Source organism: Salvelinus fontinalis, chromosome 32 (assembly GCF_029448725.1).
Source record: "Salvelinus fontinalis isolate EN_2023a chromosome 32, ASM2944872v1, whole genome shotgun sequence".
Lineage (NCBI taxonomy): Eukaryota > Metazoa > Chordata > Actinopteri > Salmoniformes > Salmonidae > Salvelinus > Salvelinus fontinalis.
Window position 1 is genome coordinate 18,596,921 of NC_074696.1, and position 23,323 is coordinate 18,620,243.

The following is a 23,323-nucleotide window of genomic DNA, read 5'->3' on the forward strand; positions in this document are numbered from 1 at the left end:
AATTACTCAGTTTGTTTAGGTGGCCAGTTCTAGGAAGAGTCTCGGTGGTTCCAAACTTCTTCCATTTAAGAATGATGGAGGCCACTGTGTTCTTGGGGACCTTCAATGCTGCAGAAATATTTTGGTACCCTTCCCTAGATCTGTGTCTCGACACAATCCTGTCTCGGAGCTCTACGGACGATTCCATCAACCTCATGGCTTGGTTTTTGCTCTGACGTGCACTGTCAACTGTGGGACCTTATATAGACAGGTGTGTGTGTGCTTTTCCTAATCATGTCCAATCAATTGAATTTACCACAGGTGGACTCCAAGTTGTAGAAACATCTCAAGGATGATCAATGGACACAGGATGCACCTGAGCTCAATTTCAAGTCTCATATGAAAGGGTCTGAATACTTAAAATGTAATTAAGGTATTTCTGTTTATTTTTAATACATTTTAAAAAAATGTTTAAAAACCCTGTTTTCGCTCTGTCATTATGGGGTAGTGTGTGTAGATTGATATTATTTCATCCATTTTAGAATAAGACTGTAATGTAAAAATCGAGGAGTACTTTCTGAATGCAATGTACATACAAAATACGCTAGACTCGGGTAAGCATGCATGTTTATTAGGCTGCAGATGAAGTAAGTTATGATGAACTTCACAGGGAGGTGAAAGTTCAAGGTGATTGATGCTCCTTTCCAGTAACATCGAGGGTCTTATTCTGGTGACATGATGATCGATGTGTGGCTGCTGTTTGACAAATAAAAGGAATTTAGCTCTTTTGTCCATAATACTCTCATAATGTAGGTAGCCTACCCACACTGTATCTGCGAGCGGTTGGCTAGAGCACATATACCAAGACCAGAGTGGGCACATTCTCTATATAACACAAAATTTTTTGTGACAGTAGAGTTGAAAATGCAATGGAAACTCATTTTTATTCGGTACATGGGAATTTAACCGCAAAAGTAATTTTTATGTGCATTATGTCATCACACAGCCTTTTATGTGCATTATGTCATCACACAGCCTTTTATGTGCGACAAGTTTATTTGATGGAAACACATCTCCGGTGGGGAAATGTGCATATGGTTTTTATTCTTATTTTAGAATATTTGCATGAAAATCTTTCTCAAGTTGGATGGGAACCTAGCTACTGTGTCTCCCTGGTCTGTCAGCTAGATCATCTATCCTTCTCTCTATCGCTGTCCTTCCACAGCTAACTGGTCCCTGTCGGTCTGACTCTCTCGCTCTCTCTTTGTCTCTGTCCCCCTGTTATAGGAGTCTCTGGGGGAAGGCAGCTCCAGTGTGCACGGTGGTCCGGGGGAGGACAGGAAGGAGAAGGTGCCCAGCCCCCACCTCAGCCAGCTTGTGGTCCTGACAGCCAGCGAGACCCTCTACGGCCTGGCCCAGAGGGTGGTCGCCACAGAGTCACTGTAAGAAAACCCTCCAGTAACTCATTCATACCTCTCTATGGTCCTTTAGAAGGCCCCTCTTTATACTTGATACCTCTGTGTACCTGTAACGGGTGGCTGACACTGAGTCACTATACTCCTGAGAGTATTCATCATGTCTTGCAACGGAAACCGTTTATCGTGCAAGAACCAAACGGGAGCGAACAGAACGAAACTGAGAGGGACCTCCCTGAATTTATCCAATAGAAATTCCAGTTTTCGTTTCGAAATGTTTTCCTTTTAGAGTAAATGGTTGCTGTTGGGAAACGTTTTGCAACAGAATCGGCATAATGAATACATCCCTGTTTATACCTCTGTATGGTCCTTTAGAAGTCCCTAGATGGTGGTGGCCAGAGATACTTTAGGGTCAGGGTGACCGCTTTGCTCTTTGGAGACACTTTTATTGGATGTGATTACTAATACATTTAAAGTTGGTAACGGTAAACATGTTTGTTAGTTAATTAAAGTACGTGATTCAGTGCAGCTCTGTTGGTGAAACAGTAGGTATTGTGCTGTCTGCCACAGAACTGTGTGTGTCCCTGCCCTCCCTTTGCCTCTCCTTCTCTCTGCAGCCATGAGATCTAAAGACGACTGCTGTGGTAAGACGAGCAGTTTTCCTGATGAGTCAATAGAGGCTGTCTCACGACTGCATCCCCCGAGGGGTATTCATTGAATTAAGTGGTAGGATGCAGGAGTCTCGGGAAGCTCAACGTGTTTCTGGCTGCGTTCCCAATGGCACCCTGTTCCCCAAGGGCTCTGGTCAAAAGTAGTGCACTATATAGTGAATATGGCGCCATTTGGAACGAAACTCTCTTCCTTTTCTCTAATCTTCAGGATGCTGGCGCTGCAGGGAAACGGGCTGTTAGATCACTTTTTATTCCTAAATTGAGTTAGTGGATATTTCTCTCCCCAGTTTCCATTCTGCTGTTGTTTACAGTTCAGTACCAGTCTCCCACTTTGTCTCTCCCTTTTCTCTCGTTATCCTCTCTCTTTCCTGGTGTCTCTTTCCTGGTGTTTGTTTCCTGGTCTCAGTTTTGTTATACTCACAGACAATATTTTGACAGTTTTGGAAACTTTGGAGTGTTTTCTATCCTAATCTGTAAATTATATGCATATTCTACGATCTGGACCTGAGAAATAGTCTGTTTACCTTGGGAACGTTATTTTAAAAAATGTAAAAAATCTGACCCCTAGCGTCAAGAGGTTAACAGTCTAACAATAGCCGATCCCTGACTTGGAGTGGTTTATGTGAAACTGCTTATGAATGCCCATATGCCAGCCAGGGACCCCGATTCCGAGGCACCAGCCACCACACCCGCTGCCAGATGGCCCAAATAGAAAACTAGACTGAAAAAAAAGACGTTTTGAGAAAAAGTTTTGATGAAACATTATCTTTTTAAACCTTTGAGAGCAGTTAACAGAATGGGACACCGCTTAATTAAAGGGCCAATCAACAATTGAAACAATGAAAAAGCATTCTCCCTGCCACTATTTCGGTAGAAAGCTGACGGATGGGACTGGAGAAATTGGATTCAAGGACTGACCATCCATGATATCAAAATTGTAGTTTTTAACATGTTTTGAGGCTTTACATTGTTTTTTTTACGTTTACTTTGTTTACATTGGAGTAAAACAAGCAGATATTTTGGGTTCTGATGGGGAACAACAGCTGAGATCATGAGGCATTTATAAGTTATATTCTTCTAAAAATCAATGGGCACATACCATACATTTTTTTCATTCAAAAATGGATGTAGCATCTGCTGATTGCCGATTTAATGGAAGTAAGAAAGGGTCCTTGGTAAGGGTGTAACGGTTCACCAAACCCACAGCTTGGTGTATTTTGTGGTTTTGGAGTCACGGTTCAGTTCAGCTTCAGTAAAGGGGAAAATGAAATGCCAACAGTTAGCTACTGTAGTAGAAAATACAAAGTGTTGGTATTCCTGATTGTATATACACTGAGTATACAAAGCATTATGAACACCTGCTCTTTCCATGACATAGACTGACCAGGTGAATCCAGGTGAAAGCTATGATCTCTTATTAAAGTCACGGTCACCTGTTAAATCAACTCAAATCAGTGTAGATGAAAGGGAGGAGACAGGTTGAAGAAGGATTTTTAAGCCTTGAGACAATAGAGACTTGGATCGTGTATGTGTGCCGTTCAGAGGATGTATGGTAGTAGGTGCCAGGCATACCGGTTTGTGTCAAGAACTGCAACACTGCTGTTTTTTTCACGCTCAACAGTTTACCGATTGTATCAAGAATGGTCCTCCACCCAAAGGACATCCAGCCAACTTGACACAACTGTGGGAAACATTGGAGTCAACATGGGCCGGCATACCTGTGGAACGCTTTCCACACTTTGTAGAGTCCATGCCCCGACGAATTGAGGCTGTTCTGACGAAAGAGGGATGCTACTCTTTCGACAAATTTGGCTTTAGCTTGCTTATATAGAGGGGTACTACCTGTTTGCTGAAATAGGTGCAAGAGAGCAAAGTTCGTAACGTGCCTCGAGCTCTTTTGCAAGGTGCTAAACCCCCCTATTCTACTCAACTGACAAGAATAGGCGCATATCCGCGGCTATAAATATACCTGTCGCTCTTAAATGCATTCCAGGTGACTACCTCATGAAGCTGGTTGAGAGAATGCCAAGAGTGTGCAAAGCTGTCATCAAGGCAAAGGGTGGCTACTTTGAAGAATCTCAAATACAAAATATATTTTGATTTGTTTAATACTTTTTTGGTTACTACATGATTCCATATGTGTTATTTCATAGTTTTGATGTCTTCACTATTATTCTACAATGTAGAAGATAGTAGAAATAAAGAGAAACCCTTGAATGAGTAGTTGTGTCCAAGATGTTGACTGGTACTGTATATATATTTTATCTATTAATTCGGGTTCACCGTGCGGACAGAACCAACATCCCTGTACCGAACCGTTCAGTACCAATACGTGTACCGCTACACCCGTAGTTCTTAGGGGATAAGATGTACAGCCATCTAGCCCTGTGCATAATTGCACTGAATTTTTGTTCCCCTCAGAGCAGGGTTATTGGAGCAGTGGAAGGGGCTAGGCACCACCTAACCCCTCTGTCGCAGCACCCAGACATGCTCAGCATACAATACACCATTTTTAATATAGCCATTACTGGCTGTTGGAGCCTCTAAAGGGCTTCTCTACCTGTAACACCTCATTTAGCATTTGCTTTAATGGAATAATCAATGAGGGCCGCCCCGGGGCCCTGAGCAAAGATCAAGATTATAGGTGCGAGAGATGAGGACGGGGGAAAATGCCTTTAACCATTGTCTATTTATATAAGCATAACCCAATAAATGGCAGGGCTTCTTTCGTTTGGCCCCGCGGCTTAGCGGCATATCTCTCCCCACGGTAAACAGAAGCTTTGTGTTCACGGTGGCGGCTGGTGCATAATGAAGATTTTCAGAGTCCAGAAAAACAAATGTATTTGCCAAGGCTCGTTTGTGGGGCTGTTGGTGTATTAAACGGTGGCAGGTGCCAGCTGTGTGTGTGTCTTCTGGCGTCTTGGACACTACTTGTGCTTGTTAATGTTGGATGGTTGAGTGTAATGCACTGTCTGTTCTTTGGTGACGTTCTATTTGCTTCCCACTCATCTACTTGACCCAACATTTGCAATTTAAGTTTAAATGTGTTTTTGTTTGTCATTGGTCAGCTAGCTGCTACTGCAACAAGCACTTGTTACTAAAGAATGTGTCCTCACAATGTCTTTATGTAATGCGCATCTTGGAAATGACACATTATGGACATACACGTTTAATATCTTTCTGGTCTCTATCCTCAGTAATGACATTTGAATGGTTTGTGTTGCATCACCAAAAAAAAAAAACGCTTCAAGTGCAAATGCTATTCAATGGCTAAACTATTTATATTGCCATGGCCTTGCTACGTGATCATTCATTAAAAACAAATCTCCTGTTCAGCATTTTCTGTTGCCCTTCATGAATCTGTGGTTATTGTATGACACTCCAGGGTTCTATGCTACTCTAGTTCCCTGACTGACTGACTCACTCACTTACTCACTCACTTACTCACTCACTTACTCACTCACTCACTCACTCACTCACTCACTCACTCACTCACTCACCTGAACTCCAACCAAGTTAGCTGAACTTATTTTATTCAATTGTGTTTATGGAAGCAAAATGTAAACAAACTGAAAATAATGGCATCGATCGCGCTGACACATTTAGAAAAACGTGCCCCGGGTTTTAGACTGGATAAGCTTTTGTTTCTATTGATTCTAGTTTTCCTCCCTCAAACTGTTCTGCTCAATGTTTGCTATTATATAGCAGTGTTGATGAAAACCCAGTGAATGTAAAAACTCCGGAGTTTTAGGCTTGCGGGCCTGATATGGTGTTCATTGCTACCAATAAAGAAGGTGCAGTATGACCTGGCCAAAACTACCTCTCTACATCCCACGCCATTCCACCTCCATCTGAAGTTAGGACTGAAACTACCTCTCTAGCTACGTCCCACGCCATTCCACCTCCATCTGAAGTTAGGACTGAAACGACCTCTCTAGCTACGTCCCACGCCATTCCACCTCCATCTGAAGTTAGGTCTGAATCTACCTCTCTAGCTACGTCCCACGCCATTCCACCTCCATCTGAAGTTAGGACTGAATCTACCTCTCTAGCTACGTCCCACGCCATTCCACCTCCATCTGAAGTTAGGACTGAAACTACCTCTCTAGCTACGTCCCACGCCATTCCACCTCCATCTGAAGTTAGGTCTGAAACTACCTCTCTAGCTACGTCCCACGCCATTCCACCTCCATCTGAAGTTAGGACTGAAACTACCTCTCTAGCTACGTCCCACGCCATTCCACCTCCATCTGAAGTTAGGTCTGAATCTACCTCTCTAGCTACGTCCCACGCCATTCCACCTCCATCTGAAGTTAGGTCTGAAATTACCTCGGTAACAAGCACAGAGGGATCAAGAGAAGTTTCTAAAGCTCAGGGGAGAGAGGTGGATAATGGAAAACTTTCTGTAATATCCCAATACATCCAGCCAAAGCCCCTGCTTCCCTGTCCCCTCCTACCCCTTTCCATACTCCTTTAACCCTGCCTCCATCTCTGATCCACCTACCTAAAAGCCTGTACTGATTTTACTCTGTCTCTCTCCAGGGTGTTTCTGGCCGAGCAGTTTGAGTTCTTGCAGTCTCACCTAGACACCATGATGCCTACAGCCAAGAAGCCGTTCCTCCAGCAGTTCTACTCACAGGTCAGTCAGTCCACAACTCTATGGATGTATCTGAAATGGCATCTTATTCCCTGTAAAGTTCACTGGGCCGTTGCACAGACCGAATAGCATCCACTTGAACTGGTACGAACCCATGAGGGCGTTCGTCTTCCATCTCTGTGAGATGTACCGAGGTGCATTCTATAGGGAATAGGATGCCATTCACACACAGCCTATATGGACTTCTGCCCTTTTCCTTACTATGCGGAGGGCAATCTTTTTCTTTGCCCATTTCTCTCTCTGATCACCCAGGATCATTCTGCAAAATCAGTTGTCTTGTTAGTTTGTGGTCCTGATATCCTCTGGCACACATGGCCTTATCAGTGAGAGTGTAAATGGCTGTTGACCACACATGGCTTTATCAGTGAGAGTGTAAATGGCTGTTGACCACACATGGCCTTATCAGTGAGAGTGTAAATGGCTGTTGACCACACATGGCTTTATCAGTGAGGGTGTAAATGGCTGTTGACCACACATGGCCTTATCAGTGAGGGTGTAAATGGCTGTTGACCACACATGGCCTTATCAGTGAGGGTGTAAATGGCTGTTGACCACACATGGCCTTATCAGTGAGGGTGTAAATGGCTGTTGACCACACATGGCCTTATCAGTGAGGGTGTAAATGGCTGTTGACCACACATGGCCTTATCAGTGAGGGTGTAAATGGCTGTTGACCACACATGGCCTTATCAGTGAGAGTGTAAATGGCTGTTGACCACACATGGCCTTGTCAGTGAGGGTGTAAATGACTGTTGACCACACATGGCCTTATCAGTGAGAGTGTAAATGGCTGTTGACCACACATGGCCTTATCAGTGAGGGTGTAAATGGCTGTTGACCACACATGGCCTTATCAGTGAGGGTGTAAATGGCTGTTGACCACACATGTCCTTATCAGTGAGGGTGTAAATGGCTGTTGACCACACATGGCCTTGTCAGTGAGGGTGTAAATGGCTGTTGACCACACATGGCCTTATCAGTGAGGGTGTAAATGGCTGTTGACCACACATGGCCTTATCAGTGAGGGTGTAAATGGCTGTTGACCACACATGGCCTTATCAGTGAGGGTGTAAATGGCTGTTGACCACACATGGCCTTATCAGTGAGGGTGTAAATGGCTGTTGACCACACATGGCCTTATCAGTGAGGGTGTAAATGGCTGTTGACCACAAACCCTTCGGCGTCAGCTTGTTTTTTCAATGTGTGTACCATTACAAAGTCGTGAAGGTTTCACATTTTCTAAAGAACCTCAAAATGAATATCTGTCTTAGTTTATTCCATTGTCCTTGTCATTCTCTTATAGACTGTCTCCACGGCCAGTGAGCTACGTAAACCCATATACTGGGTGGTGGCGGCCAAGGCTTTAGACTACGAACAGATGCTGCTGCTGATGGCTGGAGTTAAGTGGGACATTAGGGAGATAATGTCACAGCACAACGTGTACGTGGACGTCCTGTTGAAGGTAATGTGGCATGTGTGACTTCTGACTGTGTTTTGAATATGTGTGGGTGTAATGAATGAAATGGTCAAGGACATTGTTAGCCTGCAGGTAAGTAGGTATGTGTGTGGGAGGGTCTGTGTATTCCTGGAATTGATTATTTTGTAAGGTTATGTCCGTTAATCATGTCATTGCTGTAATAGTATAGTGATGGATCATGGTTCATGGCTGATTTTTCTCTGTATATACACTGCTCAAAAAAATAAAGGGAACACTTAAACAACACAATGTAACTCCAAGTCAATCACACTTCTGTGAAATCAAACTGTCCACTTAGGAAGCAACACTGATTGACAATAAATTGCACATGCTGTTGTGCAAATGGAATAGACAAAGGGTGGAAATTATAGGCAATTAGCAAGACACCCTCAATAAAGGAGTGATTCTGCAGGTGGTGACCTCAGACCACTTCTCAGTTCTATGCTTCCTGGCTGATGTTTTGGTCACTTTTGAATGCTGGCGGTGCTCTCACTCTAGTGGTAGCATGAGACGGAGTCTACAACCTACACAAGTGGCTCAGGTAGTGCAGCTCATCCAGGATGGCACATCAATGCGAGCTGTGGCAAGAAGGTTTGCTGTGTCTGTCAGCGTAGTGTCCAGAGCATGGAGGCGCTACCAGGAGACAGGCCAGTACATCAGGAGACGTGGAGGAGGCCGTAGGAGGGCAACAACCCAGCAGCAGGACCGCTACCTCCGCCTTTGTGCAAAGAGTAGCACTGCCAGAGCCCTGCAAAATGACCTCCAGCAGGCCACAAATGTGCATGTGTCTGCTCAAACGGTCAGAAACAGACTCCATGAGGGTGGTATGAGGGCCCGACGTCCACAGGTGGGGGTTGTGCTTACAGCCCAACACCGTGCAGGAAGTTTGGCATTTGCCAGGGAGGTCATACAGGCACGTGGAGGCCACACACGCTACTGAGCCTCATTTTGACTTGTTTTAAGGACATTACATCAAAGTTGGATCAGCCTGTAGTGTGGTTTTCCACTTTTAATTTTGAGTGTGACTCCAAACCCAGACCTCCATGAGTTGATAAATTTGATTTCCATTGATAATTTTTGTGTGATTTTGTTGTCAGCACATTCAACTATGTAAAGAAAAAAGTATTTAATAGGAATATTTCATTCACATCTAGGATGTGTTATTTTAGTGTTCCCTTTATTTTTTTGAGCAGTGTATATTATTTCATAGTTTTGATGTCTTCACTATTATTCTACAATGTAGAAAATAGTAAAATTGAAGAAAACCCTTGAATGAGTAGGTGTGTTCAAACTTACTGTATATATATCAGGTAGTGCAGGTCATCCAGGATGGCACATCAATGCGAGCTGTGGCAAGAAGGTTTGCTGTGTCTGTCAGCGTAGTGTCCAGAGCATGGAGGCGCTACCAGGAGACAGGCCAGTACATCAGGAGACGTGGAGGAGGCCGTAGGAGGGCAACAACCCAGCAGCAGGACCGCTACCTCCGCCTTTGTGCAAGGAGGAGCACTGCCAGAGCCCTGCAAAATGACCTCCAGCAGGCCACAAATGTGCATGAAAAATGACTTGTGTCAAGCACAAAGTAGATATCCTAACCGACTTGCCAAAACTATAGTTTGTTAACAAGAAATGTGCTGAGTGGTTGAAAAACAAGTTTTAATGACTCCAACCTAAGTGTATGTAAACTTCTGGCTTCAACTGTTGCAAGCAGTATACGGGCAGGTTGCCCAGTTGGACAGCTGTATATCTGTACCAGAGTATTTCATATTTAGGGATGTTCTCCTGGGTCCCACAGTAGAGTACACATATTGTACCTCATGGGAAATCAGCTTGTCACTAAACGACCCACACAGCTCTCTCTCTCCTTCTCCCTGTGAACATTTTAAATACACTGCAGGAAGAAAAATACCTATAATACTTTAGGAGTGTGTTTGATTAATCACTAACCTTTGATGATCTTCATCAGATGACACTCATAGGACTTCATGTTACACAATACATGTATGTTTTGTTCGAGAAAGTTCATATTTATATCCAAAAATCTCAGTTTGTATTGGCGTGTTATGCTCAGTAATGTTTTGCCTCCAAAACATCCGGTGATTTTGCAGAGAGCCACATCAATTTACAGAAATACTCATAATAAACATTGATAAAAGTATTATACATGGAACTTCAGAAAAACCTCTCCATAATGCAACCACTGTGTCAGATTTCAAAAAAACTTTATGGAAAAAGCACACCATGCTATAATCTGAGTACAGCGCTCAGAGCCCAAACAAGCTATAAAGATACCCGCCATGTTGTGGAGTCAACAGATGTCAGAACAGCATTATAAATATTCACTTACCTTTGATGATCTTCATCAGAATGCACTCCCAGGAATCCCAGTTCCACAATAAATGTTTGATTTGTTCCATAAAGTCCATCCTTTATGTCCAAATACCTCCTTTTTGTTTGCGCGTTCAGTACACAATCCATACTCACTACGCGCGGGCAAGTCCATGCAAAAGTTCAGACGAAAAGTAATATTACAGTTCGTAGAAACATGTCAAACGAAATATAGAATCAATCTTTAGGATGTTTTTAACATAAATCTTCAATAATGTTCCAACCGGAGAATTCCTTTGTCTGTAGAAATGCGATGGAACGCAGGTCTAACTCTCACGTGAATGCGCGTGGTCAGCTCATGGCACTCTGCCAGACCCCTGACTCAGAGCCCTCATTCCCCCCTCCTTCACAGTAGAAGCATCAAACAAGGTTCTAAAGACTATTGACATCTAGTGGAAGCCTTAGGAAGTGCAATATGACCAATATCCCACTGTATATTCGATAGGCGATGAGTTGAAAAACTACAAACCTCAGATTTCCCACTTCCTGGTTGGATTTTGTCTCAGGTTTTTGCCTGCCATATGAGTTCTGTTATACTCGCAGACATCATTCGAACAGTTTTAGAAACTTCAGAGTGTTTTCTATCCAAATCTACTAATAATATGCATATATTAGCAACTGGGCCTGAGTAGCAGGCAGTTTACTCTGGGCACCTTATTCATCCAAGCTACTCAATACTGCCCCCAGCCATAAGAAGTTAAGGAAAGGTGAGCCTCTTCATCCCTTACTGTATCTATCTTCAGGCTTAAAGGTTTCTCTCAAATGAGTATTCATGCATTACGCTTATCCCATCATGCAATTTGCATGGGGACGCGTGCCATTGCGTGGCGTGATTAGCATGGAGCCGGAGCATACGGAGAGAAAGGGATCTAGTGTTGAGGAACAGATGGGTGTTTTACAGTTTTTATATTTGCGAGCCGGAAGCCAAGAAAATCCCTCAAATATGCATGAGCATGTCTGCCTGAGCAGCCATAGCTTTAAATCCTGAACCGTTCCGAGCAAACCACCTCACCGCCTCCAATTCTTGGGAGTTTTCACTCGGGCTCGCCTTTCTGGATCCGTGGGTCGGCTGGCTGGAAGACGGCTCTATGGAAGCATTATTAAGCCGCTCTAAGCCAATCTCATTTTGTATAAGCCAAATAGTGTGCCGAAAAGTGTCTGCTTCACTGGCTTGATTTAAATGTGTTCGCCATATCAAGGATCGCAGTAGACCTGAGAGTAAAAAAAAAGGTGTGTGTGACATATATTTCAACAAGATATTAGGTAGGAAAGCGCTACTATTTTTATTTCAAGAGAATAAGTGTCAGGTTCAAACGTCTGCTGGTCATCCAATCTATTTCTGAGATAGACGTCGTTCAGTATGGGTTGTTATTGATACAGGGTTGTATTGTATAGGAGATGATGTTGTATCGTTTAAAATGTTGTGTTCATGAGTTTCTGTTGAATATTAGCGTCCAAAATTAGCTTATATTTGCATTCGATTGGCAATTGTTGCACAGGCACTGACATTGTCTCGTTTACTAACCAGGTTATTCAAATGTGATGGCACAACATTTTTGTTTGAGAAGACATTCATTCATTACTTTCAAGCAGTCAACATAATGAGGGAGAAAACATATTTTTAGGTTTATGACATGTCATTTTATTTATTCTTGGGAATTATGCCACTCAGATGCAATACCTTAGTGTGCACAACCTCTCTCCTGTGCTCTGCATTTTGCTGTGTTTGGTTTAGGTTCACAGCGAATCAGTCACCCAAATTGAGAAGGCATCTGGCACGGTGAAGTGAATGAGGAAAATGTTTTGAAAGATGGCTGGCCTTTTTCTGACTTCCTGGTCTGTACGTTTGACTCGACAACAAACAAGGTGTAAGAACACAGTGATGTATGTAGGTTTTGGCGTGTGGAGAACATCAGAGCGATCCATCTTTGTCTAAAAAACATCTAGTCTCTTTTTGGGGTGAAATGAAAGAAAAGAGGAAAGGGCCTGACCAGCTGAATCAACAAGTCCTGAATGTCTCCGCTGCTCATGTTGGAATGGAGCGTGGCCGACAGCCATCTTGTATGGCAAGAGTTGCTGGGACATCTGTGGGGCAGGGGGAGAATGTGAGGGCTGAAAGGTTACATGGATGTCTGCTCTGCTGTGTTAATGTCGACCAACGTTATTCACCAGCTCTGCAGTAGAATCTGTTGAGCTGGTCCTTAGCTCATCCACACACAAAAGACATTTCAGCCACACCCATTGCTGACAGGTGTGTAAAATCGAGCACACAGCCATGCAATCTCCATAGACAAACATTGGCAGTAGAATGGCCTTACTGAAGAGCTCAGTGACTTTCAGCATGGCACCGTCATAGGATGCCACCTTTCCAACAAGTCAGTTCAAATTTTTGCCTTCTAGAGCTGCCCTGGTCAAGTTCTGTTATTGTGAAGTGGAAACATCTAGGAGCAACAACAAAGCTGTGAAGTGGTAGGCCACACAAGCTCACAGAACGAGAGTGCTGAAGTGCGTAGTGCGTAAGAATCGTCTGTCCTCGGTTGCAACACTCACTTCCGAGATTCCAAAACTGCCTCTGGAAAAACAACGTCAGCACAAGAACTGTTCGTTGGGAGCTTCATGAAATGGGTTTCCATGGCCGAGCAGCCACACATAAGCCTAAGTTCACCAGGCGCAATGCCAAGCGTCGGCTGGAGTGATGTAAAGCTCGCCGGCATTGGACTCTGGAGCAGTGGAAACGTGTTCTCTGGAGTGATGAATCACGCTTCAACATCTGACAGTCGGACGGATGATTCTGGGTTTGGTGGATGACAGGAGGATGCTACCTGCCTGAAAGCATAGTGCCAACTGTAAAGTTTGGTGGAGGAGGAATAATGGTCTGAGGCTTTTTTTCATGGTTTGGGCTTGGCCCCTTAGTTCCAGTGAAGCGAAATCTTATCACTACAGCATAGTGATAAGCATTCTAGACGATTCTGTGCTTCCAACTTTGTGAACAGTTTGGGGAAGGCCCTTTCTTGTTTCAGCATGACAATGCCCCCGTGCACAAAGTGAGGTCCATACAGAAATTGCTTGTTGAGACCGGTGTGGAAGAACTTGATTGGCCTGCAGAGTCCTGACCTCAACCCCATCGATCACCTTTGGGATGAATTAGAACGCTGACTGCGAGCCAGGCCTAATCGCACAACATCAGTGCCCACCCTCACTAATGCTTTTGTGGCTGAATGGAAGCAAGTCCCAGCAGCAATGTTCCAACATCTAGTGGAAAGCCTTCTCAGAAGAGTGGAGGCTGTTATAGCACCAAAGGGGAGACCAACTCAATATTAATTCTCAGGATTTTGGAATGAGATGTCGTGTACCTCTGCTAAAACAATTTTTATAGCTAACGTGACCCTTTGGGGATTTTGAGAAGTCTTGAAACCTCCAATAATTTCTTTGTAAAATATGTATCACTGGACTAAAAACATGACTAAAAAAACTAACCAATGTTATGTTTTTTTGTTCCTCAGGAGTTTGAAGAGTTTAACAAGAGGCTGGGTGATGTGTCCAGACACGTCCGGGTCCCTCTGCCTGTGTCTAATGTCCTGTGGGAACACTGCATCCGTCTGGCCAACAGGACTCTGGTGGAAGGGTAAATTGTTTACTTGCATGTGCAAAATACTTCGACGGATTTTGTAGTTAAAAATATGAATGTTTCTGCAGATATCATTGGAGAGGTAAGTAGGCTTCAGAAGATAGAGAAACAACTCCTACCTGCTTACTTTGAATTACAAAATACTTTTATTGGTTTCTATACGTTTTTCAGCAGATATATTGCAGCATTCATTGAGGGGCTGAGTGGTGCCTTATCGTTCATTGAGAGGCTGAGTGGTGCCTTATCGTTCATTGAGAGGCTGAGTGGTGCCTTATCGTTCATTGATAGGCTGAGTGGTGCCTTATCGTTCATTGATAGGCTGAGTGGTGCCTTATCGTTCATTGATAGGCTGAGTGGTGCCTTATCGTTCATTGATAGGCTGAGTGGTGCCTTATCGTTCATTGAGGGGCTGAGTGGTGCCTTATTGTTCATTGAGGGGCTGAGTGGTGCCTTATTGTTCATTGAGGGGCTGAGTGGTGCCTTGTCGTTCATTGAGGGGCTGAGTGGTGCCTTATTGTTCATTGAGGGGCTGAGTGGTGCCTTATTGTTCATTGAGGGGCTGAGTGGTGCCTTATCGTTCATTGAGGGGCTGAGTGGTGCCTTATCGTTCATTGAGAGGCTGAGTGGTGCCTTATCGTTCATTGAGGGGCTGAGTGGTGCCTTATCGTTCATTGAGAGGCTGAGTGGTGCCTTATCGTTCGTTGAGGGGCTTAGTGGTGCCTTATCGTTCATTGAGGGGCTGAGTGGTGCCTTATCGTTCATTGAGGGGCTGAGTGGTGCCTTATCGTTCATTGAGGGGCTGAGTGGTGCCTTTTCGTTCATTGAGAGGCTGAGTGGTGCCTTTTCGTTCATTGAGAGGCTGAGTGGTGCCTTTTCGTTCATTGAGGGGCTGAGTGGTGCCTTATCGTTCAGTGAGGGGCTGAGTGGTGCCTTGTCGTTCATTGAGAGGCTGAGTGGTGCCTTATCGTTCATTGAGGGGCTGAGTGGTGCCTTATCGTTCATTGAGGGGCTGAGTGGTGCCTTATCGTTCATTGAGGGGCTGAGTGGTGCCTTATCGTTCATTGAGGGGCTGAGTGGTGCCTTTTCGTTCATTGAGGGGCTTAGTGGTGCCTTATCGTTCATTGAGAGGCTGAGTGGTGCCTTTTCGTTCATTGAGGGGCTGAGTGGTGCCTTTTCGTTCATTGAGGGGCTGAGTGGTGCCTTTTCGTTCATTGAGGGGCTGAGTGGTGCCTTATCGTTCATTGAGGGGCTGAGTGGTGCCTTATCGTTCATTGAGGGGCTGAGTGGTGCCTTATCGTTCATTGAGGGGCTGAGTGGTGCCTTTTCGTTCATTGAGGGGCTGAGTGGTGCCTTATCGTTCATTGAGAGGCTTAGTGGTGCCTTATTGTTCATTGAGGGGCTGAGTGGTGCCTTGTCGTTCATTGAGGGGCTGAGTGGTGCCTTGTCGTTCATTGAGGGGCTGAGTGGTGCCTTGTCGTTCATTGAGGGGCTGAGTGGTGCCTTGTCGTTCATTGAGGGGCTGAGTGGGTGCCTTGTCGTTCATTGAGGGGTTGAGTGGTGCCTTGTCGTTCATTGAGGGGCTGAATGGGTGCCTTATCGTTCATTGAGGGGCTGAGTGGTGCCTTATCGTTCATTGAGGGGCTGAGTGGTGCCTTGTCGTTCATTGAGGGGCTGAGTGGTGCCTTGTCGTTCATTGAGGGGCTGAGTGGTGCCTTGTCGTTCATTGAGGGGCTGAATGGGTGCCTTATCGTTCATTGAGGGGCTGAGTGGTGCCTTATCGTTCATTGAGGGGCTGAATGGGTGCCTTGTCGTTCATTGAGGGGCTGAGTGGTGCCTTTTCGTTCATTGAGGGGCTGAGTGGTGCCTTTTCGTTCATTGAGGGGCTGAGTGGTGCCTTATCGTTCATTGAGGGGCTGAGTGGTGCCTTATCGTTCATTGAGGGGCTGAGTGGTGCCTTATCGTTCATTGAGGGGCTGAGTGGTGCCTTATCGTTCATTGAGGGGCTGAGTGGTGCCTTATCGTTCATTGAGGGGCTGAGTGGTGCCTTTTCGTTCATTGAGGGGCTGAGTGGTGCCTTATCGTTCATTGAGAGGCTTAGTGGTGCCTTATTGTTCATTGAGGGGCTGAGTGGTGCCTTGTCGTTCATTGAGGGGCTGAGTGGTGCCTTGTCGTTCATTGAGGGGCTGAGTGGTGCCTTGTCGTTCATTGAGGGGCTGAGTGGTGCCTTGTCGTTCATTGAGGGGCTGAGTGGGTGCCTTGTCGTTCATTGAGGGGTTGAGTGGTGCCTTGTCGTTCATTGAGGGGCTGAATGGGTGCCTTATCGTTCATTGAGGGGCTGAGTGGTGCCTTATCGTTCATTGAGGGGCTGAGTGGTGCCTTATCGTTCATTGAGGGGCTGAGTGGTGCCTTGTCGTTCATTGAGGGGCTGAGTGGTGCCTTGTCGTTCATTGAGGGGCTGAGTGGTGCCTTATCGTTCATTGAGGGGCTGAGTGGTGCCCTGTCGTTCATTGAGGGTCTGAGTGGTGCCTTATCGTTCATATTATTCCAGTAAAATTGTCAGTATGGCCCTCTGTATCCATATATAGTTTATGTGATAGTGTATTTTAAAAGTAAGAATTTTATTATACTTTTTTCTTTTATTGTAATGTTTTTATGAGCAGCAAAAAGCTGCTGACTAGTTGTAATGCCAGCAAATATCTTATGATAAGCACGGCAGGAAAAAGAAAATGTGTGAACACAAACCTATTGCTCATTCAATGATGGTTTATAGTGATAGTTCATCACTCAGGGATATGCTAAATGCACCTGTGGATTTACTGCCGGTGGATTGGAGAGGTGTGGAAATTTTAGCTGCCTCGTTCATCTCTTATTTTGACGTCTTTTGCCTTTTTGTTTGATGGTCCTGTTCTCTCCTCTTGGGGTATACTCGTAAATATGAGCCCTGTTCGCGTGTCATATGCCAAATACCTCAGGTGAGTTATTAAATATGGCCGGCTTGGAGCCCCTGTCCTCTCCCGCAGTAAGGCACAACCACGAGCTGCTTCAAGCCTGACCTCTTTTCTTTACTTCCCCTCCTCTTTTTCTTCTCTGTCTTTGAACATCCTCTTGTTGGAACATCTGCTTGTCATAAATAAACACATATCTAAATGTTAGAGTGCCGCAAAGAAACACGCAGATTGCCCACTAGATAAGCTAGGAACGCTGAAGTCTCCAGTGCTTTTCTCCAGCTTTCTCTCATTCTCCTGAGACAACTCTTCTTCAGTCCTGTCATCCCTTCCATATGGTAGCAACTAGCTAACTCTTTGTGCCTCCTTCTCCCCAACACTCCTTCCCAGGACTGTTATATGTTCTGTTATAGAGACCCCACAGGGAACGTGTCTGACACAAGGCTGGCCTGAGTCCCCTCTAAACACTTGACACATTCTAAATGGCTCCCATAACAACTATCTCTCTTGCTAGTCAGTCAAAGGTTTGGGGCCTGAAAGGGACTGATGCATTTTTCCTCAAATTAGCACTTGTACCCTCTTTCTCTGTCCAATGCATTATTTATGGTGTGTGTGCGTGACCATGCGTGTGTGCAAGCATGTGTGAAGTAGGAGTACTGGTAGGCAGGGTTTTATACGGCCAGGTGAGACATCGTCTTTAGGCCAGAGAGACATGGCATTAATGCGGGCGATGTGGGGAAATAAAAAGCTTTCATATAACGCCTCTGATCATCTTGTGATGAAGTGGGAAAAAGACGAGGGACAAGCACAACATCTCTGAGAGTGTTACATAGTGGGGGGCTAGTAGGGAACTGGGTAGTGTGTTTTTGCATCCAGGTTGATTGTGCTGAGCTGGACTGTAAGGCCAATTCTGATCTTTTTGACAGTAACTAAAGACCAATTAGTGGGGAAAAGATTAGAATTGGGCTGCATGTGTAAACACAGCCTACGTTTGGAAGTTTAGAGTTGAGAAGGCCAGGGTTAGGGTTAGTTAAGGTTTGATGTTCTAAATCCAGGGTTAGGGTTAGTTAGGGTTTGATGTTCTAAATCCAGGGTTAGGGTTAGTTAAGGTTTGATGTTCTAAATCCAGGGTTAGGGTTTGTTAGGGTTTGATGTTCTAAATCCAGGGTTAGGGTTTGTTAGGGTTTGATGTTCTAAATCCAGGGTTAGGGTTAGTTAGGGTTTGATGTTCTAAATCCAGGGTTAGGGTTAGTTAGGGTTTGATGTTCTAAATCCAGGGTTAGGGTTAGTTAGGGTTTGATGTTCTAAATCCAGGGTTAGGGTTAATTAGGGTTTGATGTTCTAAATCCAGGGTTAGGGTTAGTTAGGGTTTGATGTTCTAAATCCAGGGGTAGGGTTAGTTAAGGTTTGATGTTCTAAATCCAGGGTTAGGGTTAGTTAGGGTTTGATGTTCTAAATCCAGGGTTAGGGTTAGTTAGGGTTTGATGTTCTAAATCCAGGGTTAGGGTTAGTTAGGGTTTGATGTTCTAAATCCAGGGTTAGGGTTAGTTAAGGTTTGATGTTCTAAATCCAGGGTTAGGGTTAGTTAGGGTTTGATGTTCTAAATCCAGGGTTAGGGTTTGTTAGGGTTTGATGTTCTAAATCCAGGGTTAGGGTTAGTTAGGGTTTGATGTTCTAAATCCAGGGTTAGGGTTTGTTAGGGTTTGATGTTCTAAATCCAGGGTTAGGGTTAGTTAGGGTTTGATGTTCTAAATCCAGGGTTAGGGTTAGTTAGGGTTTGATGTTCTAAATCCAGGGTTAGGGTTAGTTAGGGTTTGATGTTCTAAATCCAGGGTTAGGGTTTGTTAGGGTTTGATGTTCTAAATCCAGGGTTAGGGTTTGTTAGGGTTTGATGTTCTAAATCCAGGGTTAGGGTTAGTTAGGGTTTGATGTTCTAAATCCAGGGTTAGGGTTAGTTAGGGTTTGATGTTCTAAATCCAGGGTTAGGGTTAGTTAGAGTTTGATGTTCTAAATCCAGGGTTAGGGTTTTGAAAAGGAATCACAGTACAGGAAAGCCAGGGTTATGGTTTTGGGAAAAGATGTCCAATGGTGTACTAACATGTAATGAACTGTGCAGGGTCCTCTTCATTCTCTGCTTGACACATCATCATAGACATGGCCTGTGTATCAGTATTTGACCTGTGGAGCTCCTTCACACTTCATCATAGACATGGCCTGTGTATCAGTATTTGACCTGTGGAGCTCCTTCACACTTCATCATAGACATGGCCTGTGTATCAGTATTTGACCTGTGGAGCTCCTTCACACTTCATCATAGACATGGCCTGTGTATCAGTATTTGACCTGTGGAGCTCCTTCACACTTCATCATAGACATGGCCTGTGTATCAGTATTTGACCTGTGGAGCTCCTTCACACATCATCATAGACATGGCCTGTGTATCAGTATTTGACCTGTGGAGCTCCTTCACACATCATCATAGACATGGCCTGTGTATCAGTATTTGACCTGTGGAGCTCCTTCACACATCATCATAGACATGGCCTGTGTATCAGTATTTGACCTGTGGAGCTCCTTCACAAGTGTCTGCCTCTCAGCTCTCAGTCTTTCCCTCTCAGCTGCCATCCCAGACTGGGTTTAGTCTCTGGGATTCCGCTCCCTGTTTATCCCCAAGTTCCTGGATGACTGTGTGTGCATCCCAAATTGCACCCTATTCCTTTAGTAGTGCACTACTTTGGGCCCTGGTCAAAAGCAGTGCAGTATAATGGGAATAGGGTGCCATTTTGGGAGGCAGCCTGAGAGTCACGCTACTGTGTGTTCCGCTACACACACATCCACTCTCAAATCCAGACCCCCACACACTGCGAAGATAACGTTGGAAAGGTATATGAATATAAAAATGTTACTTGTTGACCTTTTTTTGGACTAAAACTGAGAACCCTTGAACTGTCTGGGACAAAAGATGCTTTGAGGAAAACTGTCGAGCAGAATTAAAATTGAACCCTTAAGGCTTATTTGCTCTCTGTCGATGTCAGATTTTCTGTTTGACATTTTTGTTCTTCGTTCATGTGCCTTGGGCACTAAGAATACAAATCCCATGTTTTTAGATCGTTGCTCTGGATTCTGAACTTCTGTCAACAAAAACGAAACAAATTCTGAACTACTGTCTGGCAGAAATAATACAAAAGTCAACAAAGTCAACTTGTCTCCTGTTCTGTCCTGTAGCTATGGTAACGTGAAGAAGTGCAGTAACGAAGGGCGGGCCCTGATGCAGCTGGACTTCCAGCAGTTCCTGATGAAGCTTGAGAAGCTGACGGACATGAGACCCATCCCTGACAAGGACTTTGTGGAGACCTACATCAAGGCCTACTACCTGACTGAGAATGACATGGAGCAGTTCATTAAGAACCACAGGGTGAGGAACAGTATAATGATCATTATTCACTAAGTCTGTTCAATGTGCTAATGGGATTTCTACTGGGGTAGCTCATCCTGTTTACCAGCAATGTGGAACACAAATCTCATGATGTGCTTGCCTATGGCATCACTGGTATCCAAAACGTGTGCAGTGAAAACGTAATAGTTAACCACAGTTAAATTAGCCAGTTGTTACAATAGGCAGACACTTTCTCCTCAGTCATGTGAAGAAAGCTGTGAGGTAAAACTAAATGCTGTCTGGGACTAAATGCTGTCTGAGAATAAATGCTGTCTGTCCATAATGTGTGTCCGTCTGTCTGTTCCACCAGGAGTACTCCATGAAGCAGCTGGCCAACCTGGTAAACGTGTGTCTGGGCTCTCACATCAACAAGAAGGCCCGGCAGAAACTCCTGGCGGCTATCGACGACATCGACAGACCAAAGAGATAGACAAACAGACGTGGTTATTGTATTTAAGGTGGCTCCTAAACCTGAGGCTGTTTTAGAATGCCCTAGGGTTGTGCAATCCCAGTAACTTTCTCCAAATACCCAGGGGTTTCAGAAATCCTCTGGACGATTGCCGATATAACTTTATTAGTCCTGATTTTCGTAATCTTCCTGATGGATTTCTGGAAAACCTGGGAATTTTTCAAACGTTACTAGAATTTTGCAACCCTAGAATGCTCATATACCTACCAGGAACAGAAAAGAAGCAATGAAAAAAGAACTTCTGCTAACAAATACACTCATACAGGAATGTTAGTTATTTGACACTTAGTCAGAACATATATGCTATTCTTGTGTATGTCCCTCATTTTGATGTCCTATATGCTTACAGTTCCGCTGGGTTTTCTAGGTTTCCACGGAGATACTCCGTTTTCCTGTTCGTCGTGAATACAGTATACATGTATATGAGGAAGGAATCTTGTTTTTACGATAAACGACTTGAAATGCTGAATGATGCTCCATGACGCGTGAATCGACTGGCAGACAGTTATCTTTTTCTCTTACTGTATGTCTATAGCATAATGTAGTTCTTTCTGCCCGTCTGTAAACCGCTCAGGAGCTACGTCGGCCCTGGGGAAAAACTGAATCATTTAATATTTTCTTTTTGACTTGTATGACTATTAAGCGACTGAAATAGCGCTGAGTTGAGAAAACGTTCCATTTTCCATTGAAATCCAGGAAAAGTTCATTTTTCCTGGTATCACATGTATGCAGAAACACAGTTTGTGAAAAAGCATGGGATGTTTGATGAAATACTTTCCTTTAGGGTTACGCCTATCTAGACATCCAGTCTCTAGTGCCCTTCAAGTATCCATTAATGAGGATGACGGCACTATGTTTGTTCTGTTGTTCCAGTAGTGCAGGGTGAGCGCACCACAGACGCTGATCTAGGGTCAGTTTTGCATTTCCACCACTAATGGTAAAGGTTAGGATTGGGGGGAGGGGAAGCTGATCCGCTGATCCTAGAGCTGTACCTAAGGGAACCTCGGAGCTTGTTCGTCCAGGACTATAACTACCTGTACTTTGTTACGTCCATAAATGATTTATCCTGATCTAATGTTGATTCTGAACATATTGAATGGTTAGTTATAGATGATGCACTAGGTCTAACGTGGGTTTAGATCATATCTTGCACGTCCTGCACTCGTTTCTTTCCAAGTCATATATGTAAAAGGGTTTTTATTGTCCAAACAAACAACGTCCATCATTGTCACTGCATCTGTAAAAATATACGTTTTTGATATCGCAACTGATTCCATTATGTTTTCATGCATAACTATCCCAAAATAATGCTGTAAATGTAATGTGTAAAATGTCGTTTTTATTTATTGTCAATTTGGATTCAGGACGATTTCTATATGATAAGTACTATAAGTGTTCTATCATCCGTTTGCTGGCGGTACCCTGTATCTTGTTGTCAACTGTAAAAGAATATTTAAAAAGACACAATTAGACTACATATTATTCAACTCCAGTGGCACTATTGTGAAAATAAATTGTTAAATGTTGGTGCTGTAGACTAAAGTAAGATGATTATACAGTAACACAATAAACACACTAACATTTAAACCCAGCCTTGCTCACTCTGTCACAGATGGATGGATGGATGGATGGATGGATGGATGGATGGATGGACGGATGGATGGATAGATGGACGGATGGATGGATGGATGGATGGACGGATGGATGGATGGATGGATGGATGGACGATGGATGGATGGACGATGGATGGATGGACGATGGATGGATGGATGGATGGATGGATGGATGGATGGATGGACGGATGGATGGATGGATGGATGGACGATGGATGGACGATGGATGGACGATGGATGGACGGATGGATGGATGGATGGATGGATGGATGGATGGATGGACGGATGGATAGATGGATGGATACTGTGCTGTGAAAATAAGTATTTGCCCCCTTTCTGAGTTGATCTGTTTTTGCATATTTTTGACCCTGAATGTTATCAGATCTTAAACCTAATATTAGATAAAGGAAATCTGAGTGAACAACTAACCCATAAAATATATACATATTTTATTTATTTAATTAACCACGTTATGCAACACCCAATGCCCCTGTGTGAAAAAGTAATTGCCCCCTTACACTCAATAGCTGGTTTTGCCACCTTTAGCTGCAATGACCATTGGGCTCCTGAGTGGCGCAGCAGTCTAAGGCACTGCATCTCAGTGCTAGAGACACCCTGGTTCGAATCCAGGCTATATCACAACAGGCT

General features: G+C 44.2%; 1 protein-coding gene across 2 annotated transcripts in view; it reads left to right on the top strand.

Annotated features, from left to right (window-relative positions):
• vps50 (VPS50 EARP/GARPII complex subunit) overlaps positions 1 to 22,649 on the top strand; it is a 258,036-nt gene extending 235,387 nt beyond the window's left edge. For both annotated transcript variants that reach the window (XM_055893594.1, XM_055893595.1), the window contains 6 exons: positions 1,267 to 1,421; positions 6,608 to 6,704; positions 8,026 to 8,184; positions 14,088 to 14,209; positions 20,383 to 20,572; positions 20,904 to 22,649. In XM_055893594.1, the coding sequence (XP_055749569.1) occupies positions 1,267 to 1,421; positions 6,608 to 6,704; positions 8,026 to 8,184; positions 14,088 to 14,209; positions 20,383 to 20,572; positions 20,904 to 21,023 (843 nt within the window). In that variant the 3' untranslated portion in view covers positions 21,024 to 22,649. The remainder of the gene's footprint in view (positions 1 to 1,266; positions 1,422 to 6,607; positions 6,705 to 8,025; positions 8,185 to 14,087; positions 14,210 to 20,382; positions 20,573 to 20,903) is intronic.
• Positions 22,650 to 23,323: the final 674 nt, after the last annotated feature.